The 17,684-nt window shown below is 45.9% G+C and overlaps 1 protein-coding gene across 4 annotated transcripts; it reads left to right on the top strand.

Annotated features, from left to right (window-relative positions):
• Window positions 1-323: 323 nt before the first annotated feature.
• Window positions 324-16,534, top strand: CAP1 (cyclase associated actin cytoskeleton regulatory protein 1). Of its 4 annotated transcripts, none has more exons than XM_088481015.1 (13): window positions 324-470; window positions 1,208-1,314; window positions 1,421-1,518; window positions 5,034-5,111; window positions 5,226-5,369; window positions 5,557-5,642; window positions 6,539-6,644; window positions 6,749-6,944; window positions 14,007-14,197; window positions 14,597-14,720; window positions 14,845-14,927; window positions 15,288-15,431; window positions 15,821-16,534. In XM_088481015.1, the coding sequence occupies exons 2-13, from the start codon at window positions 1,218-1,220 to the stop codon at window positions 15,902-15,904; spliced, it is 1,431 nt and encodes a 476-aa protein (XP_088337141.1). In that variant the 5' UTR covers window positions 324-470; window positions 1,208-1,217; the 3' UTR covers window positions 15,905-16,534. The 4 variants fall into 4 exon arrangements, with proteins under 4 accessions (XP_088337141.1, XP_088337142.1, XP_088337143.1 ...); XM_088481016.1 differs by having other exon boundaries at window positions 463-551; XM_088481017.1 differs by lacking the exon at window positions 324-470 and adding an exon at window positions 516-536.
• The last annotated feature ends 1,150 nt before the right edge of the window (window positions 16,535-17,684 follow it).

Below are 17,684 nucleotides of genomic sequence, written 5' to 3'. Positions count from 1 at the left end.
CCGACGTGCGGGATTGTCAGGCGGATAGTGCTGTCGCCATATTTAATGTGGTCATGATCAGATTTGTGCTGAGGTTAGGGGAACTGCGCTGTCCCCCGGGCCATATGATGTGCGAAACATGTTCTGCCCGGAGTATGTACAGTAATTCACATAGCTGTAGCTGCACCTATAATTGAGTAATTGTCAGTTTACTATAGGGCACATTCTTGAGGGGTGTGGTAAATGGATAACGTTGCCAGTGCAATAGGACACGCCCTCTGATCAGGCCGCTCGCAGCAGCACGCCCATTCCCACAGGGCTATGATAATACTATAACCCATATACTGTACAGCGCAGCGCGTGCTGTGCAATCCCCCCGGCGCCCCCAAGCCACGCCCACCGCTCAATTCGCGGAAGTAATTTCCCGCGGCGTATGCTGGGAGCTGGCTGGTGGCTGCCGGAAGCGGGGCAGAGAGGGAGCAGCGGCTGAGGTGAGCAGGGCGGGGCAGGTGTGGCAACCGGGACGGGAGCGGGCTCAGCCTCAGGGTGCACTGCCTGTACGTGGGTGCATGGTAGGTGTGTGCCTGCTGCATGCACGTGTGTGACAGATATATGATGGGACCAGTGAGGTTACTATCACCTGCCCGGGTCACCTATTTCATGCTCCCCGTCCTACACCCCATAACGAGACATAATGACACTTAGGCTTCGATGTTGTTTGCGGCGCCCTGCTGACAAGTTGCGGTGTGTTTGGAGAAATGTCTGTGGCTGTGCACAGTGCTGTTGGGGACAGCACCTACCTGTACTGTACACGCAGTGTTAGTATGCATGCCATGTACGGGTCATGTGGCAGCAGGCTGTTGTACGCGGTATTGTCAACAACTGGATAAGTATGTGAGTGCATTTGGGCTGTGTAAGCAGCAGGTCATGCATGCAGTAGTGGAATGTGTAGTTGCTATCTGCTCAGACATGTCCTGTCACTTCCTGTACCAGTACCGCACACAGCCATGGAGCCTCCTAGAGCACAAGTCCCTGCTGTACTGAGCAGCAGCGAGTCAGATTAGACTTCCTCATTCTTCTTTTACCTTTTAATAGCTCAGACGCCCAGCTCTGTAATATACTTTTGTTTGACTAAAGAAAATATTTGCATTGTCCATGTTAACGCATTTATTTTTCTATAAATGTATATATTTGTTTGTCATAGCTTTACCCTTCTCTCAATTTTCAGTTGTTACGTCATGGCGGAGCTACAGAGTCTAGTTGATCGCCTGGAGAAAGCTGTGGGAAAGCTGGAGGTTTTTGCGGCAGGGTCAGGGGCAGGTGCATCCTCTGAGGGTGAGATGTTCTTTATAACTTTCCCCTATGATCTGTATCTTTAGGTAGTCACATTGATTACATCTGTGTAATACATCTGTTTTTGGATTATTATTTTTTCCTGTAGACGCACAGTTTGTTCAGACCTATGACTCGCTCATCAGTGGACCTGTCGGAGAATTTCTGAAAAGCAGTAAAGCAATTGGTGGAGAGCTTGAGAAGCAGGTGAGTCTAAAGCTGTTGTACGCACTATACGTATCTATCAACCAATATATCTTTCGGACATGGATTGGGACGATACATCGTATAGTGTGTATGCCCAATCATTCATCATGTTGTCCCATCTGCTGTGCTGGCACGTCAGTTGGGACTGTGATGCACATTGTATAGTGTGTACGCACGACCACACACAGGGGTATATTTACTAAAGTGAGAGGTTTTTAGAAGTGGGGATGTTGCCTATAGCAACCAATCAGATTCTCTATTATTTCTAGAAGGTGCTAGTTAAATGTCAAGTAGAATTTGATTGGTTGCTACATCTCCATTCGAAAAATCTCACTTTAGCAAATATACCCCATAGTGTACAGGAGAAACTATTGGATAGATTGTGTCAGGGGATTCTATCGTGCTGTCGTTCGCATATTATGTACACTCAATATCGTGTGTTTTGGGATTAGTGAAATTGGAATGACCGTCGCATCGTTTGTTACATCGTATAGTGTGTAAATAGAAAAGAATTGACAAAACAAGCGCACCTCCACTGAGATCTATAGAATAATTGGAAACAGTCACGAACAAAAAAAATCAGTCAAATAATTCTCTTAAATGAAAATTAGTCCTTGAAAGTGGAATTGAAAGGATTGATCTCCTCAATTCCTTAAATTTTTCATCCAATGCTAACTCCAGATAATTAAAACAGTGAAAACTGGTTTCTTTCACTTCTCCTTCAATTGATTATGGCACACTCCTGACACACCCCTTCCATATGAATAATAAGACAGTGAGAACTGGTTTCTTTCACTTCTCCTCCAATAGATAAAGGTGCACTCCTGGCATACCCCTTCAATATGAATAGTACCTCCAAAAAAGCACAGTTTAAGATCTCCCTTCGTGAAATACTGTATATTTATTTTCAATAAAAAGTAGTATACACACAATGTGTGACAATATAAAAACAAAGTGGCAGCGTACCAGACGTAACCTTTTCAGAAAGGCACAGTGTAAAAGCAAATGGGTTAACATTGCTTCCGCAGAGCACTTCACCTATCCTGCAGAATAACAGGATCCCTTCCAATAGGTAGGTTTTGGTAGCTCCCACAGGTAACCAACGCGTTTCAGCCTAAAGCCTTTATCAAGGTATACCTGTATATCTTTGGTGGTTCATATATATAGGGGTATTGGACATGACTCCACCCTCTTTCTAATTTGGGGGGTGCGGCAAATTGAAAAACATCTTTGCTGACATTGAACATAGTGATATATTTCCAGTGTTAAGAAACATTTAAACCTATTCGAACATTTAAAGTATTTACCTACACTTTTTCTATTCTCCTCTATTCACGTCCCGTGTTTATTATAACGCACGCCGCTCTACCGGACATGACTTATCGGTTACAGGATTTCTGGTGGTGCGCTCCACATGTCGGAGCGCACTAGTATCTCCCCCGGGAACTCATCTCTTCTTCCTTTTTTTTTTAGTTCCGCTGATTCGGGCACTTAACATTCTGCTAACATATTGTCATTGAGAACCGCTGCTGCCAGACATGACGTATTGGAGACGGGGCTTCCAGTGGTGTGTTCCACATATTGGAACGCATCGTATCTTCCCCCGGAAACTGTTGCCCGCTATCTCAAGTTCCATGAGTTAAGGAACTCACCATCGTATCCGTGCGTGTAAGGCATTTTCAAGATGACGGGTTACCATGGCGACCCGCTCAATCTCTTAGCCAAAACAAACCAACGGATAATTAATGGTGGTATATTCCAGTTATATCCGTGACATAGTAGGGTTTAATAATATGATGAGGATAATATGAACCTAGGTAGAATAAGTTATACTGGAAGCTAATTAATAAATAAATATCGTATAGTGTGTACCCAGCTTAACTTCATATGCAACCTGTGTACAATATCGCATATTTTACTAGCTCACAAGCTTTCTTACATTTTACCGGGATGAACTGCCAACGTTTTTGTAATTTGTGTATCAAAAGGAAATTTATAGCCATTGCCTTGCAGATGTCAAAACTAATGGTGAGCACAGACGGGACGATCGACAATGATAACTATATCGCTGTTATATATCGATTGTCCAGCACACCCGGGATATCGATCATCCAGCAGACCATGGGCTGTATTCAGAGGCGGCCGTATGGTCTACGACCGCACGGCCGCCTCGATGTTTGTCAAGTGCGCACGAGGGAGCCGGCTCCTTCGTGCGCATGCTTGAGACCCGCTACGACTGACAGCGCTGGTCGTAGCAGGTCTCTTTCCAAAGGGGGCGAGCTGTCGATGTTGATTGACAGCTCGCCCCGTTTGGAAGGCGGGCCGGGGGGTGGCAGCCCAAACGGAGGCGTTCCCATGGGCACGCCTGCCGTTTGGGGGAGGCCCCACTGACATCACTAGTGATGTCAGTGGAGAGCTTCCGGCTCTGACAGAGCCAGAAGCTCTCCGGGGCTTACGACAAGTGAGACCCTACCCTAGGGTCTCGTCGTAAGCCCCGATGGTGGCGATGGTCAATGACCATCGCGACCATCACCCTAACGGTCATTAGAGCTGTGGGTGTTAGGCTGTGGGTTAACGACCGAAACAGAGGCGGGCGGTCAGGATGCAAGCAGCCGCCCAGTTTCTGAGCGACCGCTTGCATCCTCCGACCGCCTCTGAATGAGGCTCCATGTACCCACCAACTACTATAATGATCAACGATCGCGGCTCCCTATAGTAACCTGGTTGATATCGACCAGGTTGGCCTGCATGCACGAGCGATGGTTGATATCGACCATACGTGCCCGCGCATCGCAGGTCATTGGTGGGCGAAAAATGCGCGATATGATCGATATTGTTCATATTGTCCATTTTAATCATACCAGGTGTGTACACACCACACGAGCATTGAAAGCATACAAGCTCAAGCTGTACTTGTAGTAGGGACCATCTATCTATGCAGAAAATAACCCCAGAAAGTTTACGAATGGCAGACTGAATGATGCATCTTTTATACACAGCTGGTGAACTTGTATACACTATGCCTGTTCTGCATAGGAATATGAGCCCTATTGCAAGTGGATTTTAAACTCCAATTGTGCACTGTTGAAGATAGACAAATATAGCTCAAGCACAGTATAATTGCTTTTGTGATGTACCTCAGGACTGATTCAAACCACCTTGCAATTCTGTTCTTTGCATTGCTCTCAGCCAGATACGGAAGCTGGGCTATCACCTGTCTATTCCCTGTACATGCTTGGCATTTTATGCAGAAGTCTAGAATAGGAGCCATCCACTGTATAATTAGGATGTGGAGATGAAGTAGTTATGTTGATGATAAAATAATCAATTAGGAAAAAACCAAAGTACTTTTTATTTTCCGCCAAGGTACATTTATTTATTGTGGACATATTCCTGTTGGACCAACTTGCGTGAGAGAGTGAGAGAGTGAGAGAGTGAGAGAGAGAGAATATCTAAATACCTCTTGAAAATAGGAACATTTCTAAGGAATGATTTTTTTTTTTCTTCTCCTTTAGGCTGAGTTGCTTCATGTTGGCATAAACTTACAACGTGACATATTGGTAAAAGCATCACAGTTTCAGCAGCCGGCAGAGGTGAGTTTATTTAAGGGGCAGGTATTAAAAATAAGGGAAGTTTTTAAAATAGAAAAAAATCTGAACTTTTGTTTTCCCAGTTTAAGTTTTTAATCTCTTTTCTGCCCCATACAGAAAGATCTTGCTGCTCTCCTTGCCCCTCTGTCTGGTCAGATTCAGGCTGTGCAACAATTTAGAGAGCAGAATCGAGGTAGCAAACTATTTAATCATCTTTCAGCAATAAGTGAAAGTGTCCCTGCCCTTGGATGGGTAGCAGTGGTAAGTTAGGTTTTATTTTGGGAAACTTCTTAAAAATGCTGTGGTTTTTTTTTTTATTTTTTTTTAATGACAATGGACTATGAACAACTAGCAGAACGAGAATGGCCTGCACTGAGCATGTATGTATCCTCAATGGGCTTATTACTACCACTGAACTGCTTTCATCCATTGTTTTCATTTTCTTTAGACACCCAAACCTGGTCCTTTTGTGAAGGAGTTCACTGATGCAGCAATGTTTTACACCAACAGGGTGCTGAAGGAATATAAGGATGTGTAAGTTGTTATAGGCAATGTTCACTTTGTAATGCATTCCTGCCTAAGTCCCACCCTCATTCGTTGATTGCTTTGCCTGACATCTACAATGCAAACTGCTTTCTAATCTGTGGCTATTTCAGAATATACATTAGAAGTTTTGATTCACACTTTTTATTTTATCCCTATGTGACATCCATGTTACCGTACATTATGAATTGTTATGGTGCATACACACGATCAGATTTTTTCTTCAGATATGGACGATAACGATTTAAAAATCGTTCAGTCGTTCATATCTGAAGGAAAATCGTTCATATCTGACATGCCTGAACGATGGACGATCAACGATGCGCGTTCCCGTTTGTCAGATAACGATATCTGACATCTGATGGGTTTGCAGTCAGACTTGGACGATTCCATTCATTTTAATGCAGTCAAAAATCGTTCAATCGTTCAAATCGTTCAAAACTTTGGTCAAATCGTCCAAATCGTTTAATCGTTCAGTCGTTCATCTGACAAATCTGACAAGTCTGACAAATCTGACTGTGTGTACGCTCCATTAGGTAGTTTGTGTATAAGCTTGCCTTTATTGATGCATTTGTCCATTGCTTTAAAAAACACAAATGGAAGTTGACTGTGATTTAGCTTTAAATGCACCTTCATACATGGGGTGGCGGCAATTTAATTAGTAGTTCAGCCATTCCAGAACTGCATATTACTGCCAGGCTCTCCCTGCATAGAGGTGCACAGGAAAGGTGGTGATGTTGAGCCTACAGTAATAGGTAGGTTTATTCACAGCCAGACATCGTCTGTCTTCCACATAACTTTGCCACTAATTGACTATGCCCCACGGTATGAGGCTGTGGAAGTGACTTGTATGGTGGGTAGGAGTGATGCATTTTCTGTCATGGCAGAGATAAGAAACATGTAGACTGGGTCCGTGCATATTTGAACATATGGACGGAGCTGCAGGCCTATGTAAAGGAACATCATACAACAGGCCTGAATTGGAAAAAGACTGTGAGTCCACTGATTACAATCTTTCTTTACTTTGTCAAGGAATAAGGAAGCTGAGCAAGACCCCTCATGAGATGTTTTGTCCATTTTTCCTGTTTGACATTTAGGGTCCAAAGGCTGGAAGTGCCGCTTCTGCACCATGTGCTCCTCCTGCCCCCAGAGCTGGACCACCCCCACCTCCTCCTGGAGGACCACCTCCCCCTCCTCCTCCCCCACCAGTCTCTGCATCTACTACAAGCGATGATCCTGTGTCTCGTTCCCAGTTGTTTGCAGAACTCAACCAGGGAGAAAATATTACCAAAGGTGAGCGAAGCAGGAATAATTGTTTAAGATGAAGTAAGGCGACAACAAGGAAATGTCAAACTGTTTAAATGTAGTGCAGGCAAAGAACAATGGAAACAGAAATGATTCTGAAACGTGGATGAAGTCTCTGCATGTCTTCCTGGGCAGATTATTAAGATGCTGCCTAAAGGATTTAGAAGAAGAGAACCTTCTCAATGGCAAATTTCATGTTGTCTTAGGGCCTGATTCTGCAAGGATTGTAATTGCAAAGCTGCAGCAGGCCGCTTTGCAATTGCGACCCTTGCAGATATGGTAATGCAGCAGGAGGCATCACTTATCCGAGCTGCGTTGTCCAACCCATCAGATAATCTGCGTAACATCTGCTGGCTGCGGTGACCCATGGGGTCCTTCAGCCGGTCACTGCAGTTTAGAGGAAGAGGCCAGGAAATCGGTCAGCTGACTGAGACCCAGACCCTGACTGCTTCCCCCCCCCCCGGCAGCGACATGCATCCTTTTTAAGAAACTGAGGCGTGTCGCCGCCCACAATTGGCAGCAGACTATCAATCACTGACAGTCTGCTGTCAATCTGCGAGCAAGTTAGCAGGATCCATTCTGCACACTCGCAGTATGGGTCCTGCGCGATTCCCAAACATCGGGAATCTGCATTCAGCAATGCACTGCTGAATCAGGCCCTTAGTGTTCAATTTAAGTGGCAAATGTATAACCCGCTGCAACTGTTTTGAGGTGTGTATATGTATTACTCATGATCTTAAAAAGCAATTAGCGATGAGCAAATTGATACTTCACTGTTAAAAAGCAGTTAACATGTTGAGGTCTTTTATCCATAAAAGCTGACCTTTCTACTTCAGGTTCCATAGGGTTCCACAGGATACCTTGGGTATAGGCGATGGCGGCAGACATCAAAGCACCACAGAGTTAAAAATCTTCCATCCTCCCAGGATGCACTGGGGTCCCTCTACTATACCCCGCCCCCGAGCCTCAGGCACTCCGTTTTCGTCGGTGCCTGGCCGAAGTCGGATGCACTGTACAGAGTGGGGGTCTCTAAGGCCCCTGAAGTTTTTCAACGCAGCTGTGGCTGCACACCTAACGAGTGAACAACATGGACAGTCAATTCTGACGTCCATGTCGTCGCTCCTACACCCCGCTGGTACCAGAATGCCGGTACTGATCCGGGGATCCTGGTGGGTAACTGGGGTCACAGCTAGCGATGACCCCGGTTGCCCGGACTGTGGCCGGACTCAAGGGGATTGCAGGTAAGCGGCGAGGTCCCGCGGCGGGTCCTCGCCGAATAACACAGTCCTTAGTCCCCCAGGCAGGGGGCTCCCTGGGGACTGGCTGCAGTGTGGACCAGGCTACTGATCCCTGCGCTTCCACTACCCCCTGGGACAGCGAGCTGGACAGAAACGGTAATGTCCAACATCCCAGGGGTTAAATGCATGCCAGGGGAGCGCGCTTTCCCTGCTCGGCAGCCGGCGCCTACCCTGCTGCACATAGCCTCTCCACTGTGGTTAGGCATCTGCATGCGCTCCTCCCCCGGACCAGCCTCATTTCTGCTCCTCGGTAGCCATTTTCTGAATAACTTGGCAAGCGCTGCTGGACGCTGATAATGAACCTGCGAACTCATTGTCTGTCTGTGCAACATCTGTCTGATGTTTTTCAAGGGGAGTCGTCATTGCGGCCACAGAAGCGTCAGATGCAACCTCAGCATGATCAGGATGATGTGACGACAAGTGACGGTGAGATGTTGGACCCAGGCACTTCCCGTAATAAAGAGACTGAGTCCAAGGTCTATATACCAGGCCTCATACGTGCGGTGTGCACGGCCTTGATTATTGAGGATGACATACCTCCTGTAGCCAAATCAAAATATGCCTTTTTCAGGGATATTAAAAGTGATGCTACGGTGCTTCCCCTATCTGGTCAGCTAGTGGATCATTTAGAGGAGGCGTGGAAAAAGCTCGGTAAACGTTACCAGCCCCCTAGATGTATGGCGGTGGCATACCCTTTTTGCAGAAAATGTATTTTTCAAAATGGGAGACCCCGCTACGAGTGGATTCCCACGTCACACGTCTAGTGAGAAGTGCTACATTGCCAATACCCTCCATGTCCTCCTTAAAGGATCCCACAGACCGCAAGGTGAAATATGTCTAAAATCTATGTATTCCCTTGCAGGAGCTGTGTCCAGACCGGCTATGGCCGTGTGCTGGGTGGCTAGAGCCAAGGAACAGTGGGCTGATACCCTGGAGGCATCCCTGGACCCAAACTTGTCACCTGAGCAGGTGAAGTTGGTGGGTAATTTAAGGGACTCAGCTACCTACATTAATGAGGCAGCGTTAGATATGGGCTTGCTTCCATCTAGGATCTCCTCGGCAGGCTCGTCGTATCCTGTGGCTGCGGTCTTGGAAGGTGGATGCTGATTCCAAAAAGGGTTTGGAGGGTTTACCCTTCAATAGAGAAGTCCTATTTGGCCCTGATCTGGACAAAATTATGGCCACTTTAGCAGCAGCTAAGTCTGCGTGCTTGCCATCAGCTACAGTCCCATCACGGGCGGGTTCTTCGTCCTTTCGGCCCTACAGAACGCAGAATAAGTCCAGGGTACGGTCCTTCCCAAGAAGGACTGCCGCTAAGAAACCTGCAAAGCCTAAGAAGCAGGCTTGGAGTACGAGACGTCGTCCTCCAAAGTCCGATTACAAACCTTCGGCCTGACGGGACGGGCCTCTCTTGGGGGACCCCAAAGTGGGAGACTGACTTCTGAAATTTGCCCGGAGCTGGTGTCTGACCACTTCAGACACATGGGTCAGAGAAGTGGTCTCTCAGGGGTACGCCCTCTCCTTCCGCAGGAGGCCTCCCTGCTGGTTTTTCACCACGGGCCTTCCGTCCAATCAGGACAAGGCCCGGGAGCTCGAGAAGGTATTGCACTCGATGCTCCAGAATGGAGTTATAGTGCCAGTTCCTTTGTCTCAGAAGGGATTAGGGTATTACTCCAATATTTTTCTGGTGCAGAAACCCAATGGGTCCTACCGTCCAATACTCAACCTCAAATCCCTCAACAAATTTCTGAGGGTTCCTCGGTTCAGGATGGAGACCCTGCGTTCCATTATTTTAGCAATGGAACCTGGAGATTTCATGGTGTCGCTGGATATTCAAGATGCTTACCTGCATATCCCTATTGTCCCAGCACACCAGTGCTTCCTCAGATTTGCAGTGGTCAAGGACCACTCCAGTTTCAGGCTCAGCACCTCGGCTGTTCACCAAAGTTATGGCCGTCATGGCAGCCCACCTGCGGTTGCAGGGAGTCTGCCTGTTAGCTTATCTGGACGATCTCCTGTTACTGGTGGAGTCCTCAGAGAAAATTCAGCGCCATCTGCAACTAACAGTCTCTGAATGGCAGTCTCTCGGCTGGCTGATAAATTGGTCCTCCCTGGTACCAACATAGAGGATGCTCCATCTAGGAGCTCTGTTGGATTCCCAACATCAGAGGATCTTGGTGACGGGAGAAAAGATCTCTGCGTTACAGACAAAGGTCCGTCCTTTGCCTGCAGAGTCGCCAGGTGTCTATTCACTCGGCAATGAGGTTACTGGTATCCATGATTTCCATGTTCGACATGGTGGAGTTTGCCCAGTTTCACTCAAGACCTCTGCAGAAGCTGATCCTCTCCGGATGGAATGGGTCGCCCCAAAGGATAAAGACACAGACTATGGCGCCCCTTTTGGAATGCAGACTGGGCCCTTCTGACGACGGATGCCAGTCTTCCAGGCTGGGGCGCGGTGATGGGTCCACACTTCTTTCAGGGAAGGTGGACATCGGTAGAAGCTGCTCTTCCAATAAACATATTGGAACTGCGGGCAGTATTCAAGGCGCTCCAGCAAGCAAGACAGGTTCTGCAAGGAAAACCTGTGCAGGTACAGTCGGACAACGCCACCACGATGGCATACATAAACCGCCAAGGAGGGACTCGCAGTCAGGCGGCTCTGACAGAGGTGTCCCGCATTCTAGTATGGGCGGAAAAGCATTTCACCGCAATTTCAGCAGTGTTCATATCAGGAGTTCTCAACTGGGAAGCAGACTTTCTCAGCCGTCAAGACGTGCATCTAGGAGAGTGGTCTCGTCAACAGGAGCTGTGTCAGCCTTCCAGAGATGGATCTCATGGCCTCACGACACAAAACAAACTGCCAATGTTCTGGTCAAGAACAAGAGATGCAAAGACTTGTCTTGTGGATGCTTTGGCGGTCAAGTGGACCTTCCAGTAAGGGTACCTCTTCCCTCCGTTCTCCCTTCTTCCTCAAGTGTTATGCAAATTCAAGCAAGAAGGCGGCACGCTACTGCTGATTGCTCCAGCGTGGCCCAGGCGGCACTGGTACATGGATCTTCAGAGTCTGTCAGTGGACACTCCGCTGTTGTTGCCTCAACGTCAGGACCTGCTATCTCGGTCCTTGCCTTTTATCCGGACCTGAGTCGGCTGTCTTTGACGGCGTGGCTATTGAGACTGCCCTCTTAAGGACCAGAGGTTTCTCCAGCTTGGTGGTCAACACCATGCTGAGAGCTCGGAATCCTTCATCTGCCAACATCTACCATAGAGTGTGGCGGGCTTTCTTCCAGTGGTGTCACACTAGAGGTTATGCTCCTCCGGTGTTCAGATTGTCCAGAGTTCTGGCCTTCCTACAGGCGGGTTTAGATCAGGGTCTTCACCTAGCTTCCCTGAAGGTACAGGTGTCTGCACTTTCAGTGTGGTTTCATCGTAGGATTGCTGCTTCCTGATGTCCGCACCTTTATGCAAAGGGTGCTTCTTATTCAGCCTCCCTTTGTTCCACCTGTGGCACCATGGGATCTGGCTGTGGTCTTGAAGACTCTTCAAGGACCGCCATTTGAACCACTGGGCTCAGTGGATTTTAAATGGCTAACCATTAAGCCTGTATTCCTTCTGGCTATTGCTTCGGCCAGGAGGGTTTCGGAATTGGGAGCTCTCTCATGTAGACCTCCATTTCTAAAGAGGAAATTATTGTACCATCGTTTACTTCACCGAACCTTTCGGTTGGAGAGGCCACCTTGGATGTGATGCGGGCCTTGAAAATCTATGTGGACCGCACTTCTGCTTTAGGAAGTCTGACTTCTTGTTTGTCCTTTATGGCTTCCATAAGAGAGGTTGGCCAGCCACTAAACACTAGGTCTGTGGGTCCTTCGTGGGCGGCTCGTCGTGGCGCCTCAGCGGTTCAGCTTTGCAAGGCAGCCACGTGGTCATCTGTCCATACTTACGTATGGTATTATGCTTTTGATACCTACGCCTCTCAGGATGCTTCCTTCGGGCGGTGGATTCTCCTCTCAGCACAGGAGCGTCCCCACCCTTTAAAGGATACTGCTTTGGGACATCCTCAAGGTATCCTGTGGATACCCTATGGAACCTAAAGTAGAAAATATGAGATATGGTAAGAACTTACCCTTGTTATCTCTCTTTCTACGAAGTCCATAGGGTTCCACAGGACTCCCGCCCTGTCGCACCTGTACTGCAGATGGGCTTTGCTCTGGTCACCGTTTTTTCCGTCTCCCTCTGGTGAGAATGTGATTTCTTGTGTGTCCCAGACTTTCTTCTCTCTTTTTATCCTCCTCCGGCCTATGGCTTGTGACGAAACTGAGTGCCTGAGGCTCTGGGGCGGGGTATAGGAGAGGGACCCCAGTGCATCCTGGGAGGATGGAAGATTTTTAACTCTGGTGCCTGGATGTCTGCCGCCATCGCCTATACCCAAGGTATCCTGTGGAACCCTATGGCAGGGCCGCAACTAGGAGGGGGCTGGAGGTGCATGTGCACCGGGTGAGCCGCTGTACCTGGTGCCAGTGACCTCCAGCCTGGCGCTGCAGAGAGGCTCCAAGCCGGACGTCCGCTGGTAATATTTATTACCAGCGGGCGCCCGGCTCCTTCTCTGCAGCGACACGGTGTAGCCGGAGGCTGGAGTTCTCTCCCGAACTCCAGCTTCCGGCTCTCCCCACGGGCACTATGGGGGAGACGTCATGACATCTCCCCCATAGTTCCAAGGAGCAGCCGGCGGACCGGACGCGACGCTGGATGCAGGAGCGGGGTTCAAGGTAAGTTTTTTTTTTTTTTTTTTTTTTTTTTTTTTTAATAAGCTGCACTACAGGGGCATTATTATGGGGGCAGGGGCATTACTAATGGGGCATGAGCACTACAGGGGCATTACTATTGGGCCATGGGCACTACAGGGGCATTACCACAGGGGCATTACTGTGGGGGCATGAGCACTACAGGGGCATTACTATTGGGCCATGGGCACTACAGGGGCATTACTGTGGGGGCATGAGCACTACAGGGGCATTACTGTAAGGGCACTACAGGGATATTATTATGGGGCATGGGCAATACAGGGGCATTACTATGAGAGCATGGGCACTACAGGGGCATTACTATGAAAGCATGGGCACTACAGGGGCATTAATATGGGAGCATGGGCACTACAGGGGCATTACTGTATGGTGGGCACTACAGGGGCATTTCTATGGGGGTATTAACATATGGGCATTACAATATGGGCACTACTGCAGGGGGAATTACATGGGGGGCGCCAAATTACTGTCTTGCCCCTGGTGACAAAAATCCTAGTTTCGGCCCTGCCTATGGACTTCGTAGAAATGGAGATAACAAGGGTAAGTTCTTACCATATCTCATATTTTTTTAATTATTCATGGGTAGAGACCAATTCATGGGGTAATCTTTCTTCTGTGTAAACTTACAGCTTCCACAGTACACTGGCTGAATACTCATGGAAGCAGCATTTTAGTTCTTTAAAGAAAGAAACTTGCAATCAATTAACGAATTGAGTTTTTACTGGTCCATAATTTGAATACTGTCTCGAACAATCCGTGTAATTATCATTTGTATTTAGTACAAATATGTTGAATTTTTAGGGGGCTGAATGCTTGTTCAGATGTATGTGTGACGAGCATTATTAGGCATATAAAGAGTAGTTTCATGTACACACGCAGCTTGTTGAAATGAATCAATATGACAGTCAGTCATAAATATTTATTGTACTTTTTCATTTGTGATCTAGCACTGAAACATGTCTCTGATGATATGAAGACTCATAAAAATCCTGCTTTGAAAGCTCCAAGTGGTCCAGTTCGAGGTGGTCCTAAACCATTCACTAGCCCAAAACCAACAAACATTGGTTCTACTGCAGCAAAACCAGCTCCCAAGAGGGAACCAGCCATACTGGAATTAGAGGGCAAGAAATGGAGGGTGGTAAGTGTATACAGGAGTTAATCAGTAGTAATACCTATAATGGACCCTTTCATATACTTTGATTAGAAATGGGCTTTGGAGCTTAGCTGATGGTACCAGTATATGCCTATCCAGTGTAGTCTCATATGGTTGTCTAGTTGCAAGAAAATTTGCAGCATGTATAGCCAGATTTACAGTAGTGACATACACAGGTTCTCAATAATGGATTACCTATTTCTGAAAATTGATTAGTTTGCCAGATCCAAATAATATGTGGTGATAGTTGGCCCAGAATTTATTTAATAGATTTGTTTGCGTTTTGGAGGTTCTATGTCCTATGCTAGCAAAACTGTTTGTTCAGTGACTATTTGTTTATATGAAACTGTATCCATTTGAACACCTTTATGTATTCTTTCACAGGAGAACTACGAAAATGCATCCAGTCTGGAGATAAGTGACACTGAACTCAAGCAAGTGGTTTATATCTACAAGTGTGCGAACAGCACCTTGCAGATCAAGGGCAAGATCAATTCCATCACTGTAGGTGAGCAAGCAAAGAGTGGAGGCAAGATGCTCTTAACTGATTCTACTCAGATGTAAGTGTAAAATATATTGCACAAAGTGTTAGGGGGGTTGTGATAAAGCGCTGTGTGATCCTGTCTCTGCAGATAACTGCAAAAAGTTTGGCTTAGTATTTGAAGATGCTGTCGGCATTGTGGAAATCATTAATTCCCGTGATGTTAAAGTTCAGGTGAGATGTTACTTCATTCCTTAGAAAGTACTCTAGAGTGGGACTAATTACTTCAAACTTGTGTAGTCTTGATGAATTTTGTTGGTGTCAAGGAATGCCTTATAAATAATAGTAGTGTGTAGTTTAATTATTTTGCAAACTGCGATTTCTTTGATGGCAGCTTTATGTACTTCAGAAGTATTTTAGCTTTTTACAGCAAAATTATAGCAATGCTACAATAATGTTATTTTTAATTTCCTTAAACTGTTAATAACTTTGCAACTGCAAGAAGTGTGTCCCAATACCATGCTTACAGTACATGTGAAGTTCAGTACATTGTTTCAAGGTTTTCGTTAACTTTTTTTGCTTTCTTACTTTTAGGTGTTGGGTAAAGTGCCAACAATATCTATCAATAAGACTGATGGCTGCCATGTTTACTTAAGTAAGGATAGCATTAATTGTGAGATTATCAGTGCCAAATCCTCAGAGATGAACATTTTGGTCCCAGGCAGCGGAGGAGAATTTGTAAGTATATTTGTCCACTTTCCTTGCTATATATTAGGGGTTGGCAATAAGCAGTCCCTCAGCTGTTGTACAACTACACATCCCAGAATACCCTACCACATTTTTGCTATTTGGCCATGCTAAAACTGTTGCAAGGCATGCTGGGATTTGTAGTTCAACAGCTTGAGGGCTGCTTATTGCCCACGTACATATGTATTTTCTCTACAAAAGATCTAAAGATACTTTAGAGTAGGTACACATTGGATAACGTTTTCCTTATTCCAACATACCAAAAAAAACTTGCGTACAGTGCTGAGAAATTACCTGTTCTGTTAGTATTGTTTGTTTCTAAGCGTCTCCTAATGTGGCAATTGCTTTGGAATCTCTGAATATGTAACCTGTCTCTGCAGAGTGAGTTCCCAGTGCCAGAGCAGTTTAAGTCTGTTTGGAACGGTAAGAAGCTGGTGACCACGGTGACTGAGATTGCTGGATAGATGCAACGATCTGCCTGCCGTGACATGGGCTGGACACCATGTCCTCTACAGCCCTCTGTGTTCTCTCTGCTGCTTCTCTTGAGGATTGCTCTAGCTGTAGGGTAGAGACCTGATCTTACAGCTCTATGCTGATAAATGTCCTACTGTACCACACCTAATTAGTGCCAGAAGTTAACAGAGCTGCTTATGTTAATCTGTTGTCCTACCCTACCCATGCCAATTTAAAGGGTGGGGTTCTGACTGTCCCTAAACACAATTTAGGGTAGTGACTGGAGGGAGCAGTAAAATGTTAATTGGACCAAAGTATGACTGGGTAGTGAGCACTTTGTTTAATTCCATGCACACAGGGAATAGCACGGTTCTTGCCCAATGTATATTGGCTTTTTCTTTTCAGCACTTCCAGGGTTTACTTTTTATATAGAAATATATGCAATTCTTTTCCTTAATCTCTTACTGGCTTGTCACTCCTGTACTGATCCTTAAACTAATAATGCCAATGTGCACCAAACATTTCTAATGTGTTGTCAGCAGGTTCTGTTCTAATATTAAGGGAACAGGAGCAGTCCCTGCACAGACTGTGGAATGAGTTTACAAATCAAGCATTTTATTAAAAATTCAAAGTGAAATGAACAGTTGTTTTTTTTTGTAAAATTATTACAATATCAATACCCTGGATGTGATATCACTGCCTGTACTATAAGGGAAAGGGGTATGTTTACTCATTTTATGGTAGCATGAAAACCTTCAAACTGAAGAGGTATTCTAAGAGCTTGTACTCACAGCCAAGTGCAGAAATCAGCAAAGCTGCTGTGACATTTCAGGTTTCACTCATAGTTTGAAATTGAGTGTTCCCAGTCCTACAACAGTGGTGTTGAAGCTCCCTTCAGAGACCAACTCTGCAACTGTATTTTGCACAAACAGAACATACAAAGTATTATATACCCTCTGCTCAGGGTTGGGGGAAAAAAAAATTCCTACACTGGTAAGAAGGATTAAAATATTGTTGATCAAAGTTTCTAATACATAGCAATGTTTCACAGTTAATAATATAGAGGATTAATTTTTTTCATGAAAACAAAAAATGTTTTTTCCCAACCCTGCCTCGGCAAGCTGCTTGTTCCGCCACAAAATTCTGTATGTGCAAAACTTCACCACAATAGTTCATTATACAGAACACTATGGGGGCAATTTAATTGTTTCACTTCTGTCTAAAGTGATGGGGGCTATTCAATAGTTCACACTAGTTGAGACGGCTGCATTCTCACACCCAAATGCATGGGATTAGCTGCGTGAAGCAGCTTCTTCCCATGCTAAGCGCACTGCAGTTATGGTGTGCCCAACCCCAAAGTGCTACTTTACATCAGGAGAGTGTGAGCAGAAATCTGCAATAAGTGCAACCTCAGGACTGGTTGCCCAAAATAACTGAATTGGCTTCTGGCCACTTTAGTCAGGAGCACAAACAGAATCTCCCTCTTTGGCTATACTATAGCATGCATCGTAACTTTGTTCTGATTTGCATTTATGCAGTGATTAGTGATCAACTAATTACTGTTTGATGTCTAGAGAACACCATATAATATACAAATACCCGAGTTTTAAATAGGTTTATGAAAACAAGGCATTTACTATTGTGTCCTAGACTATGAGATCTATTTACTAAGCCTTGGATGGAGATAAAGTACCAGCCAACCAGCTCCTAACTCATTTTTCAAACACAGCCTGTGACATGACAGTTAGGAGCTGATTGGCTGATACCTTTTCTCCATCCAAGGCTTAGTCT

This window comes from Taudactylus pleione, unplaced genomic scaffold (genome assembly GCF_031769625.1).
Source record: "Taudactylus pleione unplaced genomic scaffold, aTauple2 ptg000260l, whole genome shotgun sequence".
Taxonomy (NCBI): Eukaryota; Metazoa; Chordata; class Amphibia; order Anura; family Myobatrachidae; genus Taudactylus; species Taudactylus pleione.
This window is presented reverse-complemented; position numbering and strand designations above follow the sequence as displayed.

Coding starts and splice junctions, on each gene's coding strand:
- CAP1 (XM_088481015.1), top strand. CDS start 1,218: ATGGCGGAGCTACAGAGTCTAGTTGATCGCCTGGAGAAAGCTGTGGGA. Junction 6,645..6,748: donor GCCTGAATTGGAAAAAGACT/GTGAGTCCACTG, acceptor TTTGACATTTAG/GGTCCAAAGGCTGGAAGTGC. Junction 14,928..15,287: donor CCCGTGATGTTAAAGTTCAG/GTGAGATGTTAC, acceptor TCTTACTTTTAG/GTGTTGGGTAAAGTGCCAAC.